Source organism: Schistocerca americana, chromosome 6, assembly GCF_021461395.2.
Source record: "Schistocerca americana isolate TAMUIC-IGC-003095 chromosome 6, iqSchAmer2.1, whole genome shotgun sequence".
Classification (NCBI taxonomy): domain Eukaryota; kingdom Metazoa; phylum Arthropoda; class Insecta; order Orthoptera; family Acrididae; genus Schistocerca; species Schistocerca americana.
The window spans coordinates 487,051,345-487,071,975 of NC_060124.1; the positions used below are offsets into that span (position 1 = coordinate 487,051,345).

Consider the following 20,631-nt stretch of genomic DNA (forward strand, 5'->3'; position numbering starts at 1 on the left):
CACCAGTGTGAAATAATTTGAATTTTGTTCTGCTATGAATAATAGTTCAAGGGGCAGAAGTCAGTGACCATGTTAATGGAGAATGTTGCTTTGCCAGACTCGTAGAATAACCTGGAACTGTATGAAATGTAAAGTCCAGCCACCTGTGTTTCTATAATTTGTTTTGTAATTGTAGCGTGTATTGCAACTATATAATGATTTCACATGAAAGGAAGTAGTGAAGGGTGTAATATAATGTATCAGTTGTGGCCAGTGTCGGCCATTTGGATAGCATTTGTTGGCTTCGCCAACTCTCAACCAAACAGTCAACTTTGTCACTTCCTAATACAGAGTGTCTGAGGAGGAATGGTCAGTATTCAGCGATATGACAGGAGCAATCATTGAAAGTGAAAAAGTATAGTAAACATGGCTCCAAATTGCATATCTTAAGAACTCTTTGATACTGTAAAATGTATCTCTTCTACTGCAAATTTTTGCTTTCCATGTTTTGGAAACAGACAGTATAAATAAAAACAAAAAGAAACAGTAAATATAGGTTCTAAAATGTATACCTTAAGAGTAGAGATCAGAAATGCACTCCATATACCCACTTTAAACTTGCCAGTGAGTCCTGTGACATTTCCAAACTCATCATCTACCGGTGCCAGTAGACTCGGCTCATGAGTCTCTTCCACAGCTCATTTGTCACTGGAGTCTGTTGTCAGGTGCAAATGGACTCAGCTCATTCAGAAAGGAGAGTGAGTACACCAGTTCACAGGTATAAGTTCAAGTTGAAATGTCACAAAATGTTCAACTGTGTAAATGACAGAAGCAAGTTATGTACAAATATAATGAGTGGTCAGTTAGCAGTGAATTTCATCCTATTTACACATACATTTACATAAATAAAACTTATTTGAAGCAATCTCTGCCTCCAATAGGCAACACAAATATCTGTTTCCGAGCTTCCATGAAACAGCAATGTGCACTATGGAGCTAATAATCAGTTAAATACTTCGTGTTATTTATACTGAGATTGCCGTTAGTATTGATAAGTCAAACAACAGCCTCATCCCTCATTTTTTAAACAATCACGATCAACATATTGCAGCAATGTACACCACAGCGACACAGCAGAGCTAAGCAACAGTGTAGTGAAGGCGAGAGCCTAGTATACTGTACAGTTGGCAACAAACATCTCCCGACTGCGGCCAAATGCTACCAATCAGTAGGCAAGTTATACCTGGAGGTGGCGAAAGTCATGGGATAGTGGTATGCACATCTAAAGATGGCTGTAGTATCGGGTAAGCAAGGTATTAAAGGGCAGTGTGTTGGAAGAGCTGTCTTTTGTTTGCAGTTGATTCATGTGAAAATGTTTCTGGTATGATTATGGCAACATGGTGGGAATTAGCAGACTTTGAATATGGAATTGCAGTTGGAGCTGGCTGCATGCGTAATTCCATTTTGGAAATTGTTGCGATATTCAATATTAAGAGATTCACAGTGTCCAGAGTGTCCTGAGAATACTACACTACATGCACTACCTGTCTCCTGTCACCTTGGACAATGCAGTGGCCAATGGCCTTCACTTAATGACCGAGAATAGTGGCATTTGCGTAGAGTTGTCAATCCTAACACGCAAGCAACACTGCTTGACATACCAGCAGAAATCAATGTGGGACATACGATGAACATATCCGATAGGACAGTGAGGCGAAATTTGGCATTAATGGGCTATGGTAGCAGAGAACCGTCAAGAGTGCCTTTACTAACAGTAAGTCATCACCAGTAGCACCTCTCCTGCACTTGTGGCCATATCAGTTGGACACTAGATGACTGGAAAACTGTTACCTGATAAGATGAGTACCGATTTCAGTTCGTGAGAGCTGATGGTGGGGTTAGTGTGGCACAGACCCCACAAAGCCATGGACCCAAGTTGCCAACAAGGCACAGTGCAAGCTCGTGGTGGCTCCCTAATGGTGTGGGCTCTGTTTAAATGGAATGGACTGTGTGCTTTGGTCTAACTTAACTGATAGTTGACTGCAAATGGTTATGTTTGGCTACTTGGAGACCATTTGCAGTCATTCATGGACTTCATGTTCCCAAACAACAATGGAATTTTTATGTATGACAGTCCACCATGTTACTGGGCCACAGTTGTTGGCGATTGCTTTGAAGAACATTCTGGACAATTCAAGCATATAGTTTGTCTATCTGGATCACCAGACATGAATCCCAGTGAACATTTATGGGACACAATCGGGAGGTCAGTTCGTGCACAAAATCCTGCAGTGGACTTCCAGTTACTTATTGATTCCTTGCCACATCAAGTTGCTGCACTGCGCCAGACAAAAGGAGGTCCAACACAATATTGGGAGGTATCCCACTACTTTCGTCACCATGGTGTACTCCTCGCTTAGTAATATGTTTGTGAAAAGTGAGTGCAGCTAAACACAGGAAAACATAACACAACCATGATGAGACGAGAGAGACGTTTTTTGTTACAATACATGAAGATAAGTGTATATGTTTGATATGTAATGCTACTTTTGCCATACCTAAAAAGGAATATATTGAATGCGATTTTAGAGCAGTTGACTTGAGTCAGAAGCAGCTGTTGGTAGTGAGTCGAGGAGGACGAAACTTTCTAATTGTAAAAGTAATATACAATCACAGCTGATTTTTTTGTAATGTCTGTACAAATAAGTCTTTCATCAAACATATCAATGGAAAACCATTAGGTGGTGGCATATTTGTTAAGGAGTGCTTTCTGGCAGCTAGTGGGTCCTTGTACTCCACGTTTAAAAAAAATTATAAAATCACAGATAATATCAAGATGGAGTATTTCACATAAAGTTAGAATTTTTGTGAGATTGATGTGGTCAGATATCACTGTAAAAGAAGACTTACTTACAGTTTTTATCTTTAAAAACACTGCAAGAGCAGAAGATTTTTAAAAAAGCTTTCATTTCTGAATATGATTTGCCAGTTCAAAAATCTGTATGTATTACTACAGACAGAGTGTCTTGTGTATATGCCTTTCTTTAAGTATCATTGTTTCATGCGTCAGCAAGTACTTAGTGGACATGTTTTGAAAATTACGTACTAATGTTGGCACAAAAATTGAGAATTCAGTTCGCTCACAATCACCACAGAGAAGAAAATTTAAAGTCCTATTAGAAGAATTAGATAGCCAGTATGAAGAGCTGCTATCGCACACTGAAGTTAGATAGCTGAGTGGAGGGATAATTTAGAGAACTTCTGCCTGTGATAAGGCCTTTTGTGTTTGAAAGAGAGGAAGAGTACTCGCAATCGTATGATTTGAGCTGGTTGTTAGGTCTTGGCATGTGTAACTGATATGGCAGTTGAACAAAGACCTTAAAGGAAAAAAGCCAAACCATCAGTACTCTTTGTCTTCTGCAAAGTATTTGACAGTTACAGAAGTTAAATGTGAAACTCTTTCTTCAGATGCTGTCTGATCAAGAAAAACCTTTGGATCAAAAAACTGTAATGAAGTATATGGCTATCCTGACACCATGGAAAACAGTTGTTGAAACCCGATTTTCAGATTTCAAGGCAATGGAACCTGTCCAGTTTTCCAAAAAAAAGAAAAAATTCTAAGATATTTCAAGCAAAATTTTCTCTTGTAGAGAGACTGAATATACAGATGAAATAATTCTATTTAAATGTGACATTCCTTTAAAGTCAGAATACAGTGAAGATTACTCGTGGAAATTAGGGAGTGTAAAAACCTACTCTAACATTGTAAGAGTGCTAGCATATGTTTGATCATTTTTTGGATTCATTTTTTGCATCAGCATCTCTCTGTGACACAATGATGAACATAGTGAAATCTAGGTGTCCTCCTCTTTGACTGTACTAGTTTGGCTCTGATAAATTTTTCGCCTGTTTATTATAAACTTGATAATGATAGGCAAAGCCAAGTATCTCACTCAGATTTTGTTAACATTTGATAGTGCACATTTTAGTTTTTTTCACATGTGTAATATGTTGAAAATTTAGTAGTAGTATGCAACTTTTAATAGAGAGAAAATTATCTTTTATGTATTTTGTGTAATTAAAGTGGTTAATTTTGGCTACAGTATTATTTTGTGCTTAAACCTGTATGATTAAGTCAGTAGATCTCTAAATGGATTGAAGACATGTAGTATATCTCAAGTCTAAAAAGATTGAGCATCCCTTCTCTAGAGGTAGTTGCACCATTGACAAAGTTAAGTGTTAGTAATACTAGAACACAATATTCGTTACTTCACTAGAACACAATATTCGTTACTTCACCAAAAAGAAACCCACTTCATTAACGTAACATTTTTAATGTATCTTTTGCACTACGATCCTCACTGATAATGCTCATCGAAATGATGATATCTATCCCAGAAATCACTTCCCAGGTTGGATTCACTTGCCACTTTTCTATCTGGCTGAAACACTGCTGCCAAAGAGAATTAGCACTGTGAAAGAGAGATTGTTCCTGAAAAATGCTGTTGGTTATTCTAGACATTAGTGTTTCTGGTAGATTGCAGTAAAATTCTTCTGCCTTTTTCTGTACTTCCTAAAGTTCATTAAGACTTAAGTGATATGGTGCCAATGGACATACAAAGGGTGTTGCCTCAGACCGTACACAGATGAAATGCTGCCTGTAGAAATCCACTTTGCCACAGTTTGTCAAAAGAAGACACCAATGCAACATAGATACCTGTTAAAGTCGAGTTAATATTTGTGCTTTATGGAATACGTTTCTAACTAGTAATGAGAACTCCTATGCTTTGTGCCGACTCTTACTTCGATTCTTTAAAATGATTGTGCAGAATATGACTGGTTACCTTTTTAGTATGACATGACATACTTCATGTCTATAATTTTAAAATTTGGATTACTATTATGGCAAAAGAATTATATTAACTCAGAAATGCTGCAGATTGAAATGGATAATTATTATTTCAGTTGGATGAAGCTCTGAAGCTGAAGAACACAGACATTGCCAAGGAATTACGCCTTCCGCCTGTTAAACTACATTGTTCAAGTAAGTGAATTCGTGTTTTTACACGTTTAGGAAATAATGCGAATTTTATGTCTGGTTCATTCTCTTTCCTTTTGCGCGGTCTTTATTGACAATTCCTTAAGGAAAGAACACATGCCATTATGATATGACATATTTGATAAAACATTATTGCTAAAGTTCTCAGTTGTTTAAATGCAGCTGAACATAGTAAAGATGACTATACAACCCATCAGCTTTGACAAGTGACGCTATCAATTGAGTGATTATTCAATAGCACTACGTGACTGATTTGGTGTCATACAATGACGCTTACTAGTGTCAAGAGCAAATCTTGAACCTAAAGCTAATCCTAAGACATCGGAGAATTTGTAGTAAAAATTTAGTCTGCACATTTGTTGAATGAAAAAAGATCTGTGACTCAGTTTACTGAGAGTCGCTCTTCAAAACCTTAAATGAACAACATCTAGATCAATCATAAAACAGGCACTGACTGACACAGAGTCCAAAATTAAATTTATGGGGGAACTCTTAGGTCCTTTCAAAATAAAATAGGGAGCAAGAGAAGCAGATGGACTGCCTCAATTACTTTTCAACTGCATCCTTGAGAAAGTGTTAAAAGAATGGTGTAAACAAAAATCAGTTGTCAAAACTGACCAACCAATCACTTTAGGCAGAGGCAAGTTATCTATAGATTTCCTAGCATTTGCAGATTTAGAAACATTAATTTGACACTTTATGAGTCCAGATACTTTGCGAGTACTAATGGGCTTATTTGCAAATAACAACAACAACAACAACAACAACAACAATTAAAGTTGTGGGACTGCTGTTATTAATCAAGCATACTACGAGGGTGATTTGAAAAGTTCTCAGTATGAAATAGAAAAAAATGCTGACATCACTGAAACTTTTTTTAATTATTATTTTTCAATTTAGTCTCTTTGTAGATTAATGTACTTGGTCCAACAATGTTCCAGTGCCTTGATCCCATCTTAAAAATGAGTTTCCTTCAGGCCTGCCAAATATTTGTTAACTCTGGCTATCAATTCTTCGTTTGAAGTGAATCTTCATCCACAAAGAAAAATTTTCACTTTTGGGAAGAGATGGAAGTCTGATGGAACCATATCAGGTGAATTAGGGGGGTGCGGCAATAATTTATACCTATTTGTGTGTAATTTTTCCATGATTGTGGCAGCATTTGAAGCACTTGCCACATGTTTTTGATCCAGCATCAAGAATTGTGGCTCCCATCTTGCAGATAATTTTTCATTTCTAATTCTTCCATTAAAATGTGATATAACCTTTGAGATGACATCTGGCAGACATGAGCAATTTCATGCACTTTCAATCGGCGATCCTCCATGACCATTTTGTGCACTTTTGCAGTGATTTCTGGAGTAGTGACACATCTTGGCCGACCAGTGTGCAGATCATCATCTAACCTCTTCCGATCAAATTTAAATTCATTTGTCCACTTGCAAACAGTTGAATATGAAGGAGCAGAGTCCCCCAGCGTATTCTGGAAATCAGCATGAATGTCCTTTGCTTTCATACCTTTCTTTACGAAGTACTTAATCACTGATCGAATCTCAAGATTTTATTTTTCCATCTTCACAAATCACTATGTGGGAACAACAACAGAGCCATGCCACTGTCACAGCTCTCTTCAAAGAGCTCTGACGTGGCATGCGTTTACAGGCAATAATTCAATGAATATCACGTGAACAACACGTTGTGCTAGTGCTGACCTCTAGTGATGATTCTGAGAACTTTCCAAACCACCCTTCTAAATACTCGAAATATTTGACAACTTTGGGAAAATAAGTGTTTTCTGTGGTGATGTAAGTATTACTATGAAATGTGCCATCATATAAAATTTGTAGGCTTAGACAGTTCAAAACCACCTTCCAACCTAACCTGACCTTGGGCTACACTACATATCAGTTTGTCACTACAGTCATAATTTGAAAAAAGTAATGCCAATGACGTCACTGCTCAAAGCAAAACAGTTTTATTGTGAAGTTCACTACATCCTCTTAGACTAATGAAATCAACCAATATGTTAATAACAAACTAAAGTAGCTTGAAGTGGAAATAACTGAATTCTGTAAGTTCTAACATTACAGCTTGATTACAGTACATCATATACACTCCTGGAAACGGAAAAAAGAACACATTGACACCGGTGTGTCAGACCCACCATACTTGCTCCGGACACTGCGAGAGGGCTGTACAAGCAATGATCACACGCACGGCACAGTGGACACACCAGGAACCGTGGTGTTGGCCGTCGAATGGCGCTAGCTGCGCAGCATTTGTGCACCGCCGCCGTCAGTGTCAGCCAGTTTGCCGTGGCATACGGAGCTCCATCGCAGTCTTTAACACTGGTAGCATGCCGCGACAGCGTGGACGTGAACCGTATGTGCAGTTGACGGACTTTGAGTGAGGGCGTATAGTGGGCATGCGGGAGGCCGGGTGGACGTACCGCCGAATTGCTCAACACGTGGGGCGTGAGGTCTCCACAGTACATCGATGTTGTCGCCAGTGGTCGGCGGAAGGTGCACGTGCCCGTCGACCTGGGACCGGACCGCAGCGACGCACGGATGCACGCCAAGACCGTAGGATCCTACGCAGTGCCGTAGGGGATCGCACCGCCACTTCCCAGCAAATTAGGGACACTGTTGCTCCTGGGGGTATCGGCGAGGACCATTCGCAACCGTCTCCATGAAGCTGGGCTACGGTCCCGCACACCGTTAGGCCGTCTTCCGCTCACGCCCCAACATCGTGCAGCCCGTCTCCAGTGGTGTCGCGACAGGCGTGAATGGAGGGACGAATGGAGACGTGTCGTCTTCAGCGATGAGAGTCGCTTCTGCCTTGGTGCCAATGATGGTCGTATGCGTGTTTGGCGCCGTGCAGGTGAGCGCCACAATCAGGACTGCATACGACCGAGGCACACAGGGCCAACACCCGGCATCATGGTGTGGGGAGCATCTCCTACACTGGCCGTACACCACTGGTGATCGTCGAGGGGACACTGAATAGTGCACGGTACATCCAAACCGTCATCGAACTCAGCGTTCTACCATTCCTAGACCGGCAAGGGAACTTGCTGTTCCAACAGGACAATGCACGTCCGCATGTATCCCGTGCCACCCAACGTGCTCTAGAAGGTGTAAGTCAACTACCCTGGCCAGCAAGATCTCCGGATCTGTCCCCCATTGAGCATGTTTGGGACTGGATGAAGTGTCGTCTCACGCGGTCTGCACGTCCAGCACGAACGCTGGTCCAACTGAGGCGCCAGGTGGAAATGGCATGGCAAGCCGTTCCACAGGACTACATCCAGCATCTCTACGATCGTCTCCATGGGAGAATAGCAGCCTGCATTGCTGCGAAAGGTGGATATACACTGTACTAGTGCCGACATTGTGCATGCTCTGTTGCCTGTGTCTATGTGCCTGTGGTTCTGTCAGTGTGATCATGTGATGTATCTGACCCCAGGAATGTGTCAATAAAGTTTCCCCTTCCTGGGACAATGAATTCACGGTGTTCTTATTTCAATTTCCAGGAGTGTAAAACAAATGTAAAGACTAGTCTCCTTCTGTGGGAACATCAGTCTACAAATGGCAAGTAGCCGGTATGGTAATATATGCACAAAAAATTGTAATTGTGTCAGTGTATCGAATTCCAGGATCTGATGAAATAATATTTATAGAAAAAATTAACACACTAATTTTGCAGTTGTCCAAATGTAAACAACATAAAATTATAATTGTAAGTAATATTAACATAGATATAAGGGCAAAGAAGAAAAATGTTATCTATATGGTTCATTCTTTGAAGTCATTGAACTATTATTGTCTTAATGAAAAGCACACCAGACAGAATGAATGTCTTGATAACATTATTAGTAAGGTATATAAAGATACTCTTGAATGTGACGTAATAGAATTAGGAATATCAGATCTTGCAGGACTACGGCTTAGAATAGAAAATTCAAAACTCAACACTAAAGAAAGACAAATGACACACAGACTTCTAGGAGAATCCAATGTAAACAACGTGATTAATGAGTTACAGGAAATTGATTGGTCTCATAAAATTAATAATAATAAGGCAATTGATAAATGCTTTACTATTTTCCTCACAGAAATTAAGCACATTGTAGAAAAGACTTGGCCCACTGTAACAAAAAGACAACATCCTAGTAATACACATAAGCAATGTCCTACTAACAAGTGGTACACTCCAAAACTTAACAAACTTAGGATACTACCTCTAATTCTGAAGGATAAGTCTAATGAAAGTGATAAACACAAGGCAAATTACATAAATATGAGAAAACTTTACAAATCAGAAATAAAAGCGGACTAAGTACAATGCAAACAATGAATACATTTTGAATTCCAAAAATAAATGTAAAGCAGCCTGGAATGTCGTAAAACAGGAAATTAATAACATCAGTAAAGAAAAAACATCCATATAGCCTGTGATACACTCAATGATTATTTTGTAAGTAGTGCCACTACCACTCCACTCAATAATTCTACCATAGATGCAGAAGCACTACTCATCCATACAAAACAGACTAGTGAGAAATTTACTTGGACCCCTATCACCCTAAATGACATTTGCAAATCGATAAACAAACTAAGCATTTCCAAAACAGAAGACTATTATGGACTCAGTAATTTCATCATAAAGCGTATAGCAAAGGAAATCAAAATGCCTCTTTTCTCTCTGTCAAACAGAGTACTAGATGAAGGAATTTTTCCAGAATGTCTTAAGCTCACAGTTACACTACCTGTGTATAAAAAAGGTGATAAAAACCTCTCAAACAACTACAGACCCATATCAATAGTACCAATCATATCCAAAATAATAGAAAATTGCATGCATATGCAGCTATACAGCTATTTTGAAAGCAACAAACTATTAAATGAACAGCAATTTGGATTCAGGTCTCACCTATCAACTGTAAAAGCAATTGAAGCTTTGGTGAACACTGTACATGAAGCATATGAAAAGAGGCTGCATATATCTGGAACACTTGTTGATTTAAGCAAAACATTTGATTCAGTGTCTCATGACATAATCATTAAAAAGTTAGAATACTATGGCATTGAAGATATACCACTCACCTTATTCAAATCTTATTTAAGCAATAGGTTACAGCTAGTATATGCAAATAAACAGAGATCAGCAATACTCCCTATAAAAAGAGGAATACACCAAGGCTCGGTTCTTGGGCCTTTCCTGTTCATTGTCTATATTAACAATTTCTCGAATTATGTACCATGTAAGAATATACTGTACGGTAATGATATAACACTAATAACCTCAGGTGACAATTTACAAACTGTGCTGGATAACAACAGAGAAATAATGCAAATGACTAGTCACTGGTGTCAGACCAAGCAACTGTGCATAAACAGTACAAAAACAGAAGAAATAATTTTTAATCTAAAAGCTACAAAAAGTAAAAATAAAGCAGTGAAACTACTTGGATTGCACATAGATCAAAAACTCTCCTGGAGAACCACACCAATAACCTGTGCAGCAAACTAGCCCGTGTACTTTTTTTACTGTACAAATTGAGAAACAGTGTAAGCAAACAGCTGTTACTCCACTCATATTTTGCTTTCTTCCATTCCCATTTGGATTATGGAAGTTTGCTCTGGGTAATTCTTCAGGGGATAAATGTATTTTCAGATGGTAAAACAAGGCCATCAGATGTATACTAGGATTAGCACCCAGAGATTCCTGCAGAAACCACTTTAAATATCTCAGTGTAATGAGAGTACCTAGCATGTACATATATAACTGTTTAATGTATGCTAAAGAAAATCTAGACAAATTCAGCATGAGATGTGATGTAATGTACGCACACACAATACCAGAAATAGTCGCTTGTTGGATTTTCCATTTTCGAGGCTAGCTGTTGTCCATAATAACTGTAAACATTTGGGCATAAAATTTTGTAATAAGTTACCATACTCAGCTCGTGCAGCCCCATTTAATAAATTCAAGAGTGTATTGCAAAATTGGTTAACATGCAGTGAAGTCTATACAATTGAAGAATTCTTAGGAAATACTCATTATAATATAAGCTTTTAATAAGTGATAAAGAAATGTTTTCAATTCTAAAATAAGCTAAATAATTCTGTGTATGTAAGTGTTTATTGTGCTTAACTGTAGTCCAATGTAAACTTTGACGAAGCCAATTGTATGAAAAATACTGAAAGGCGAATAAAGATATTCTATTCTATTCTATTCATAAGCTACTCTTGCCACCCTTGGTGATGCCAAATGGCAAGCATCATAGAAACTTGGTCTAGGCTGCTGAGATAGGAGTATTGTACAAACATAAGAAAAACAATCTATAAATGTGCTGGTGGAGGGGTTGGAAAAACCATCAGTAGCTGACAGCATTTGAAGCACTTACCACACTCTGGTTGCTTAAGGCTTGCTTATGTATGTGTGTCTATATCTAAAAACAAAGATGATGCAACTTACCAAACGAAAGCGTTGGTATGTCAATAGACACACAAACACATACACAAAATTCAAGCTTTCACAACCCACGGTTGCTTCATCAGGAAAGAGGGAAGGAGAGGGAAAGACGAAAGAATGCGGGTTTTAAGGGAGAGGGTAAGGAGTCATTCCAATCCCGGGAGCGGAAAGACTTACCATTGGGGGGAAAAAAGGACAGGTATACACTCTCTCTCTCTCTCTCTCTCTCTCTCTCTCTCTCTCTCTCTCTCCTGTCCTTTTTTCCCCATAAGGTAAGTCTTTCTGCTCCCGGGATTGGAATGACTGCTTACCCTCTCCCTTAAAACCAACATCCTTTCATCTTTTCCTCTCCTTCCCTCTTTCCTGATGAAGCAACCGTGGGTTGCGGAAGCTTGAATTTTGTGTGTGTGTTTGTGTTTGTTTGTGTGTCTATCAACATACCAACGCTTTCGTTTGGTAAGTTACGTCATCTTTGTTTTTAGATATGTTTTTCCCACGTGGAATGTTTCCCTCTATTATATTCATATCATTAATGTGTCTATATCTAAATTGACTTCTGATTCCCTAGCTTACTTTGGGACGAAAATGGCACTCAGTAATTGTACCAAAGGCACTCCCAGTAAGTTAGATGGTCACCTGATGATCACTCCCAAATGCCAAAGCGAGTACAGGTGGGTAGTCTTCCAGAGCAAACTGAAGTACAGTGTGACAAAATGTGTACAGTCAGAGTATGTTGTTAATTTGAAAAAAGGAAAGGATGGCTGAAAATTTCCCCATCGGGGGCTCGAGACTGTTTTGTGAGTACGTATGTGGTGAGTGTGGGCCCCAAGCTCAATCTCCACCTCTGACTATCTTTACTTCTTTTACTATAGAACTCAGCATGACAATTCTTCATGTTGACCTGGCTATTTCTGCAGTTTGTCGTACTATGGCACAAACAACAGCATGATCACAATTACTTAAAGTTCATACTTCTTCCACATACATGTGAACAACAGTTAAAAACATAGACACAAATATAGAAACAATCCAGGTGCTGATACAAGCGGTTGCTGAGGGTGAGTGCTTGCTTGCGAAAAGGAGGGTTCCTGTAGATGGCACGGTGGATGCTGTGTCATGTGCACGATTAAAATGGGCCACCACAGGCAGATTATGGTGGCGGTCCATGCAGGTGCCGTTGATGGAATATTCAAAGTGTAGCATGTCAGTGGCCCGGTCTCAAAGTATTACGTACAGGGTTATAGCACCTCCACCCCTCCTTCCCCAGGAAAGGGCACTCTATCGATGCAGGTGTCAGTGTGACTGTTGAAACATCTATGGCCTCTGCGGCAGATGTCACAGGTCATATGGCAGGAGATTCCAGGCCAGAATCGGTGAGTAGGGGGCAGAAGTAGTGTAGTCATGGACACGCGCAGTGGCCTCTCTCCTGCAAAGAACCACAAGAGATGACCAGTGACAAGAGCACAGGTAGCATCTCATTATCCTGTTACTCGATGTAGTGGAACTGCTCTGATAGCAAAGACATTGGCCACTCGGTTGGGGCACAAGGGATGCCAGTGTTGAAGGGCCAGATGGTGTGGACCAGCAGACTGCAGAATCACTGGAGGCAGTGAAATATTGTGGGGAAGGCCTGGCAGCAGGTGCTGGGGGGCCTGGGCCTCAGAGGAGAGGCATCCACAAGGATGGTGGGTCCACCCCAACAAAAGGGACTGGGAGGTGGGACAGGTGCTAAGGGAGGAGGCAGTGATTGCAGACCCACAGTGCTCGGGTGGTGTGAGACTGCAGCTGATTGTGATGGTGTGCCACCAGCCCATAACCGGTGTGCACCACACAAAGGCAGTGACCTCGGCAGCTGTGGACCGTGGCTAGAATCTACTTCAGTCAGCAGCTGAACCCCTGAGCCCAGACTGCAAAGCCAGGAGCAAACCACAATGTGGGCTACGATAATGGGCATTGGTGGGGCGGGATGAGCAGAGCATAGGAGTGTGTGTGGCTGGAGACCTTGGAGCATCTCAGCTGGTCCCAGATTCCCCACCAACATAAACCTGTCGGAGCATGTCAATGTCTCTTTCATGGAGTAGTTCGCAGCGTACTTCATTTGAACCTTGAACAGGCGGACCAGACATTCTGCCTCGCCATTAGATTGTGGGTGAAAAGGAGCATCTGTCATGCGCCGACTACTATGATGGGTGCAACAATGGTGGAAGGCCTGAGAGACAAACACAGTTAACCATCACAAGTGTACAGGGCATTCCTTCAATAGAGAAAATGTTGGAGAGGGGCTGAATAATAGCCGCAGCTGACATTGTAGTACAATGTTCATGCATGAGCTGAAGCATATCCCACCATAGGGTGGGTAAGATAGGCAACAGCTCATCCGTAGCTAAGAGACCACCACCATTAAATACCAAAAGACAGTGCTGGAGGGCAAAATACGTATGCAAAGGTTCAGAACTCCTGCTAGGAGGCCTGTCCTGCCAACCGTGCTGAACGAGGTGAACAACTTACTGCAAAATGGGATCAGCAGCAACAGCAGCTATTACCCCTGGGACCCCGTAATAGGGAATCCTTCCATTATACATTGCGCCTCAACATCTAAGTAAAAAAAATAAAATAAAAAATAATAAAAAAAAAATTCCATCCCGGTCGAAAAATAGGATCTGACCACCTTTGGAAGCCGGTACAGCACACCGGTCTTAGCATGTTGCGCAATAGGCTGGACCTTTGGAAGCCGGTACAGCACACCGGTCTTAGCATGTTGCGCAATAGGCTGGAAATGTATATCAGAGTTTTAGCGAGACAAACAAGCCCAACACTGGAGGTGATGTGCTGCTTTGTCTGGCAATGAAGCAGAAGGATTAAACAATGTAACCAAGGGTTTGTGGTCAGTAATGAGGTGGAACTTAGACCCATACAGAAACACATGAAAAGTTTTTGAGAGTGTAGACTATAGCACGCACTTCCTTTTCGACTTGGAAGTAGTGCTGCTAAGCGGAATAGAGCGTTTTTGACATGTATACTATAGGATGTTCAGAATCATCCTCATGTTGATGTGTGAGAATGGCCCAGAGTCTGTACTGAGAGGGGTCTGTAGCTAATACCAGGTCGTGGTGAGGGTTGAAAGTAGTCAAACAAAGAATATAATGTAACTTAGATTTCAAAAGTGTGAACATGTGCTTGCAGTCTGGCATCCACTGGAAAGCAACTTTTTGTGGAACAACTCGTGGAGATGATGGGCCAATGTGATTGCACCTGGAATAAATTTGTGTCAGTAAACAGTTTTACCTAAAGTTTGGAGTTCTTGGGACATTTGTAGTGTGTTGTAGAGCTGTGACTGTTGTGACATGATGGCTTAAAGGCTTAACATCATCCTGAGAAACCTCAGCCTCAAACCCCAAGTACACAATGAATGGCTAAAAAAAGTGTGACTTGGCCAAGTGGCATTTCTACCCTGCAACACGAAAGACCATGAACAAGGTGTAACAATAAAATTGAGAATATAATGAAATGGATAGGGGGGAAAAAATCTATTCACCAAGCGGTGGCAGGCACACACAAAAGGTTTAACAAGACTGTAAACCTGAGAGCTTGAAGGTGGAAGACAGGGTAATATGCAAGACAGAGATTACTACTAAAACATTGTGCATGAGTTAAGAAGAGTAAAAGCTAAGAGCATAGCATTGTGTGTAACAAAGGTGGGTGCGGGGACAGCGAAAAATAGACAGGTGAGAAAATGACATATGTAGAAAACTAAAATGCAGTGAAGAAAGGAGTAGTTAGTGTGAAGAAATGCTAAGACAGAAGAAATTAAGGCCAGGTGGATGACAAGAACCAAGGAAATGTTGTAGCACTAATTTCTACATGTGGAGTTCTGAGAAACTAGTGTCCGGGGGAAGAATCCATATGGTGTGTGGGGTGAAATAGGCACCGAGGTCATGGCTGTCATGTTGTAGAGAATGCTCTGCAACAGGATATTGTGTTTTGCCAGTTAGTGTTGGAATAGGTGGTAGTAGGAGGTTGTATAGAGCAAATCTTGCAGCAGGGATGGTCATAGGGGTAGTAGCCATAGGGTAGAGAGATGGGTGCAGAAGCAGTATAGTGTCGGACAAGGATATTGCGGAGATTGAGAGGGTGACGTAAAGCTATTATAGGTGTGGCGAGCAAAATCTCAGACAGAATGGATCTCATTTCAGGGCATGATATTAGGAAGTCCTGGCCTTCTTGAAGTAGCTGATTAGTACATCCCAGACCAGGATAATACTGAATGACCTGTGGTGTGCTCCGAAGTTTTTTTTTTTTTGAGGGATCAGCTGTACCAGGGTTGGAGGTGATGGCCCAGGAAATCTGCTTTTGAATTAGGCTGCTGGGGTAATTACTTCCAGTGAAGGCCAAGGTGAGACTGGTGGTGTATTGCTGTAAAGAGTCTACATCTGAACAAGTACATTTGCTTCGAATGTCAAGGCTGTATGGGAGGGAACGTTTGACATGGAAAGGATGTCACCTGTCAAAATGTAAGTGCTGTTGTTTGTTAGTAGGTTTAATATGGACGGAAGTGTGTAGCTGGCCATCTGTGAGGATATCAATATCAAGGTAAGTGGCTTGGGATTCAGAATAGGACCATGTCAAATTTAATTGGGAGAAGGTATTTAGAGATTCCAGAATTTTAACAGGTCAGCTTCACCATGATTCTATATGACAAACGTGTTGTCATTGTATCTAAACCAAACCAGGGGCTGAAGCCTTATGGATCCCAGGAAAGGCCCCTCCAAGTGACCCATGAAAAGGCTGACATAGGAAGGAGCCATCCTGGTTCCCGTGACCATACCTGTGATCCGTCTGTATGTCTGCCCCTTAAAGGTGAAGTAATTGTTGGTAAGTATAAAGTTGATTAAGGTCAGCAAGAAGGATGTCATAGGTTTGCAATTAGGTGGGTGCAAACTGAGGAAATGTTCAGCAGCAGACAGGCCATGTACGTGGGGGATGTTGGTATAGAGGGAGGTGGCATTAGTGGTGACAAGCAAGGTGTGTGGTGGGAGGGAGACAGGCAAGGATTTCAGACGATCTAGAAAATGGTTGGTGTCTTTGATGTAGGAGGGGAGTTTTTGTACTATGGGTTGCAGGTGTTGATCAACTAAGGCAGATATACATTTGGTGGGAGATTTGAAGCCAGCAGCTATGGGACAGCCAGGATGATGGTGTTTGTGGATCTTGGGAAGAAGGCAAAAGGTGGGGGTTTGTGGTTTGGGTGAGGTAAGAAGTTCTGTGGATTGAGGTGTAAGTCCTTGTGAGGGGCCTTAAGTTTTTAGGAGGCACTGCAGGTCAGTTTGAATCACAGGGGTGGGATCTTGATGGCAGAGTTGTATGTAGAGGTGTCACACAGCTGGCATAAACATTCACAAACATACTCCTGTCGGGCAAGTACCGGAGTAATCAGCTTGTAGAGAACGTAGAGCCTGGAGTTCTGGAGAGAACAGGTTAGGGTCATGTTGCAGAGACCTGAGGAAGGGTTGTGAAGCAGTGCTGGATGTGAGGAATTCTAGGAAGGCTTGTAAGGGATGATTTTGAGGTATTGGTGGTGGGCCAAGTTGGGATCGCGGTCAGAACTGTTAAAGACAGGATTTAATGTCAGGTTTGCTGTTAGAAAGGTTTTGGGACTGAGTTGCAAAGTGATATTTGCAGTTGACATTTGTTCAAAGGAAAGTAGGTCCTGCACCAAAGCAGTGTGATTAAATGCTGGTTTAGGACTGAAAGTGAGACCCTTGGATAAGACAAATAATTGAGGAGCGAAGAGTGCTTTAGATGAGAGGTTGAGAACACTGTACTGTTGTGACTGGTTCTTGTGATTGAGTTATTACTGATTGGGAGGCCTTGGTGAAGGCTGTGGGATGTTAAGGAGGTTACCCAACCTCGGTTTGTAGGAGAAAAGTGGTGGTTAAAGGTGAGGCTGTTTCGGGAGTTGCAGAGGGACAGGAAGGGAAATACTACTGTTGAGGTAGTTCAGGAGAAGATGGGATAGCTTTTTGAGGTGAAGTATAGCATGTTGTTGCAGTCTAAAGTTGGCTTGGCAGATGATACCATCCAAGGAAACATTAAGGCCAGGTAATTGCAACATTTTGGAGGAGAGAAGTCTGGAGGAGTGGAAACTGGCAGATGAGGCATATAGGTCACAGATTAGTCGTGTAGGTGCAAGAGATTTCTGTATTTGAAACTGTAAAAGAGCCTAGTGTAGAGTAGGATTACATCCAGAAACAGGGTTTCCAGTGATAAGGCTTTGGAAGTAACACCAAAGGACAAGCAGGTTTCAAGAAACAGAATGTGGGACCTTAATCTTGATAGTGCAAAAGCTTGTTTTCGAAAAGAATGGACGTAATGTGTGATGAGATTGATCATGGCAAGAGAGGACTTCTCCCTGTCCCCCCCCCCCCCCCCCCCCCCCCCCCCCCCCCCACACACACCTTCATTACATATAATACACTTGGCTTTTCATTCTCATTAACTCGTGGATGATGTTATAGCAGTAATCTCTGTTTTGCATATTACCCTGTCTTTCACCTTTAAGCTCTCATGTTTACATCCAATGCAGTCCCCAATAGTCTCTTTCCTTATCCCGCCCAGTAAGTCTCCCCTGACCCCGGGGTCTGGGTGACTTTCCTGAACTGTATCCCTTTTCCTAAACCTCTCCAGTCCTTTACCTTAACCGCTCTTTCCTCCCCTTTCAACACTTCTGCCAGGAGGAGGAGCCACTTGCTCCGAAAGCTTGTAATAGTTAAACCATTTTGAGTGTATAGTTTTTATCTATCCATTTACATGAACAAGGTGTGAAAGTTCTGTAAATGCTCTTCTGTGGAGGCACACATCATAATTATATCAAGAGATATTTGATGCAACCCAGAACAGACATTGTCAGTTGTTCCAAAGAATTCTGAAAAATTGTTGGGGCACTAGCCACACTGAACAGGAGGTGCTGATATTGGTACAACCCAAAGAGTGTGTGAATCACAAGGAGCCATTCTTGTCATCCAGTAGAGCCTGTAAATAGGCTTCAGATGAATCAGTTTTGGAGAAAAACTAGCCCCTTGCCAGTTAGCCAATAACTCATCCGAAAAATGCAAAGGGTAAAGTGTGAATGATAGTTTGTGTGTTAAATGAAACTTTAATGTTGCGACAGAGGCGAAGCTGACCAGTAGGTCTTTTAAGTTATTGGGGGGAGGGGGGGGGGGAGGGTACACCACTCACTTGATGTAATAGGCTGTATGACTCCCAATGATGTCATCTTGTCCCATGCTGATTTCACTTGAGCCACTGGAATAGGGCGTGCATGAAAAAAAGCGCGGCCATGCCATTGGTTTCATGGTAATGTGAGCTGCAAAATTAGTGGCACAGCACAACCTATCTGAGAAGAGACACGAACTCGGAAGACAGAGAATCTAACTGCCAATAAGGGACAATGTCTGAAATGAGGTGCACCTTATCTGAAATGGAAAAACCAAAAGCGTTGAAAGCAACAGACCAAACAATTCATGGACGTGAGCACCATTCACTACCAAAAAAGTCAAGGAATAAATCACAGAGTTATACATTGTGGGAGCTAAGTTGCCACAGAATTCGATATGCTGGTTGTTGTAACTCGCCAGCTGTTGAGTAACTAGAGACAACACCAGATCCCAAATCCACATAAGTTTGTGAGTTCAGTAAAGTCATGGCTGCACCCTTGTCTGAGCACTTTGCCCATCATTCACACATCAGTAACAGTTTATTACGATTCGTAAGTGTTGGAGATGCACAATTAACGTCCATGTCTGCAGGTGGGGGCTGGGAATGATACACACTTGTAGCAAACTGCCCAGTGCTCTGGGGTGTGCGGCCCTCTCATGTTGGACGAAATAATAGGGGCAAGATGGGAGCGCGGAGTGCTGTCATTACTGTGGTTGCTTGGCACATCACTGTCCAGTGCAACATTGAAGCTGTGTTTATATGGCTACCACATCATTCTCCTCCCTCCCCTCCCCCCCCAGCCCTCCCCACATTCCCCCCATCTCCCAAGAACGGAACTGACCAGTGCCCAAGGACCACGAACAGGAACCACTGCAATGATGTTGCATGAAGCCTCAGCTGTTCACCAGCAGCACAATATGCCTCAAAAGATTGAACAAGAGCAAACATGGATTCTTGTAGTGTAGTGCTTGTTGATGCACCTCCTTGTTAGGAGCCAACTGAATGATGGCATTATGGACAATAGAATCAGCATAGGAGTCACGCAGAGCATTGGTAAAAACTGTTGTTTGCAACTGAGGACTTGGAATTCGGCCGCCCAAGCCGCAAAGGACTGGTAGGGCTGTTTATGATACTGATCGAACTCTTTACGCACTGCAATGACATACGTATCTTTGACAACAACTGAACATAATTTGTTGAACAAAGGAGATGTGGATTCCTGGATTTGGAAGACTAACACAAAAACTGATAAATTTGAGGAGAAATCCAAGAAAGGAACAAAGCCTTACACATGTTTGTGTCAGTGACACCAAAAGCGACGAAGTGTTGTCAAAGCTGCTTCTCATAAGTCTGCTAATCTTAGACTGCATCATTGTAAGGGGGAAATGGCAGCAGATACGTTGGCAGTGTGGGAGTCTGCAAAGTCCATACAGCTGACAAGTTAATGATAGGCACTGTAAGAGTACTGCCTCCATGGACACAAGAACTGAAGGAACAACCAAATAGACGAAGTGAGCACTACACTCATCTCCAATTTTAATACTGTAAGACACAAGCAACAGCACTGCCATGATGAGCCAAAAGTTTTTTTTTTTTTCAATGTACAAGCCAACAACAATTGAGAACATACACATGCACACAGATATAGAAACAATCCAGTTATGTTACAAGCAGTTGCTGACAATTAGTATGAACACAGCAAGAGGGAGGGAGAGTGCCAGCTGCCCTTCTCTTATAAAGAGCACTTTTATTTACATCTTTCTGCATTACTTTTCATCAAACATTTTGGCTATAGATACACAAATATGCTTAAAAGCCAGCACGGTAGCCAGTCTTATCATGGGGGGGAACATCATCTGGCCTCTTGACAGAGTCCATTGAAAACATAGGGGTGGCACTTCTTG

At 41.6% G+C, this 20,631-nt stretch overlaps 1 protein-coding gene across 1 annotated transcript in view; it reads left to right on the forward strand.

The window, feature by feature from the left end:
* LOC124619492 (iron-sulfur cluster assembly scaffold protein IscU) overlaps positions 1–20,631 on the forward strand; it is a 52,823-nt gene that overhangs the window by 17,830 nt on the left and 14,362 nt on the right. The window contains exon 3 of the mRNA XM_047145905.1: positions 4,945–5,023. Within this exon, the coding sequence (XP_047001861.1) occupies positions 4,945–5,023 (79 nt within the window). The remainder of the gene's footprint in view (positions 1–4,944; positions 5,024–20,631) is intronic.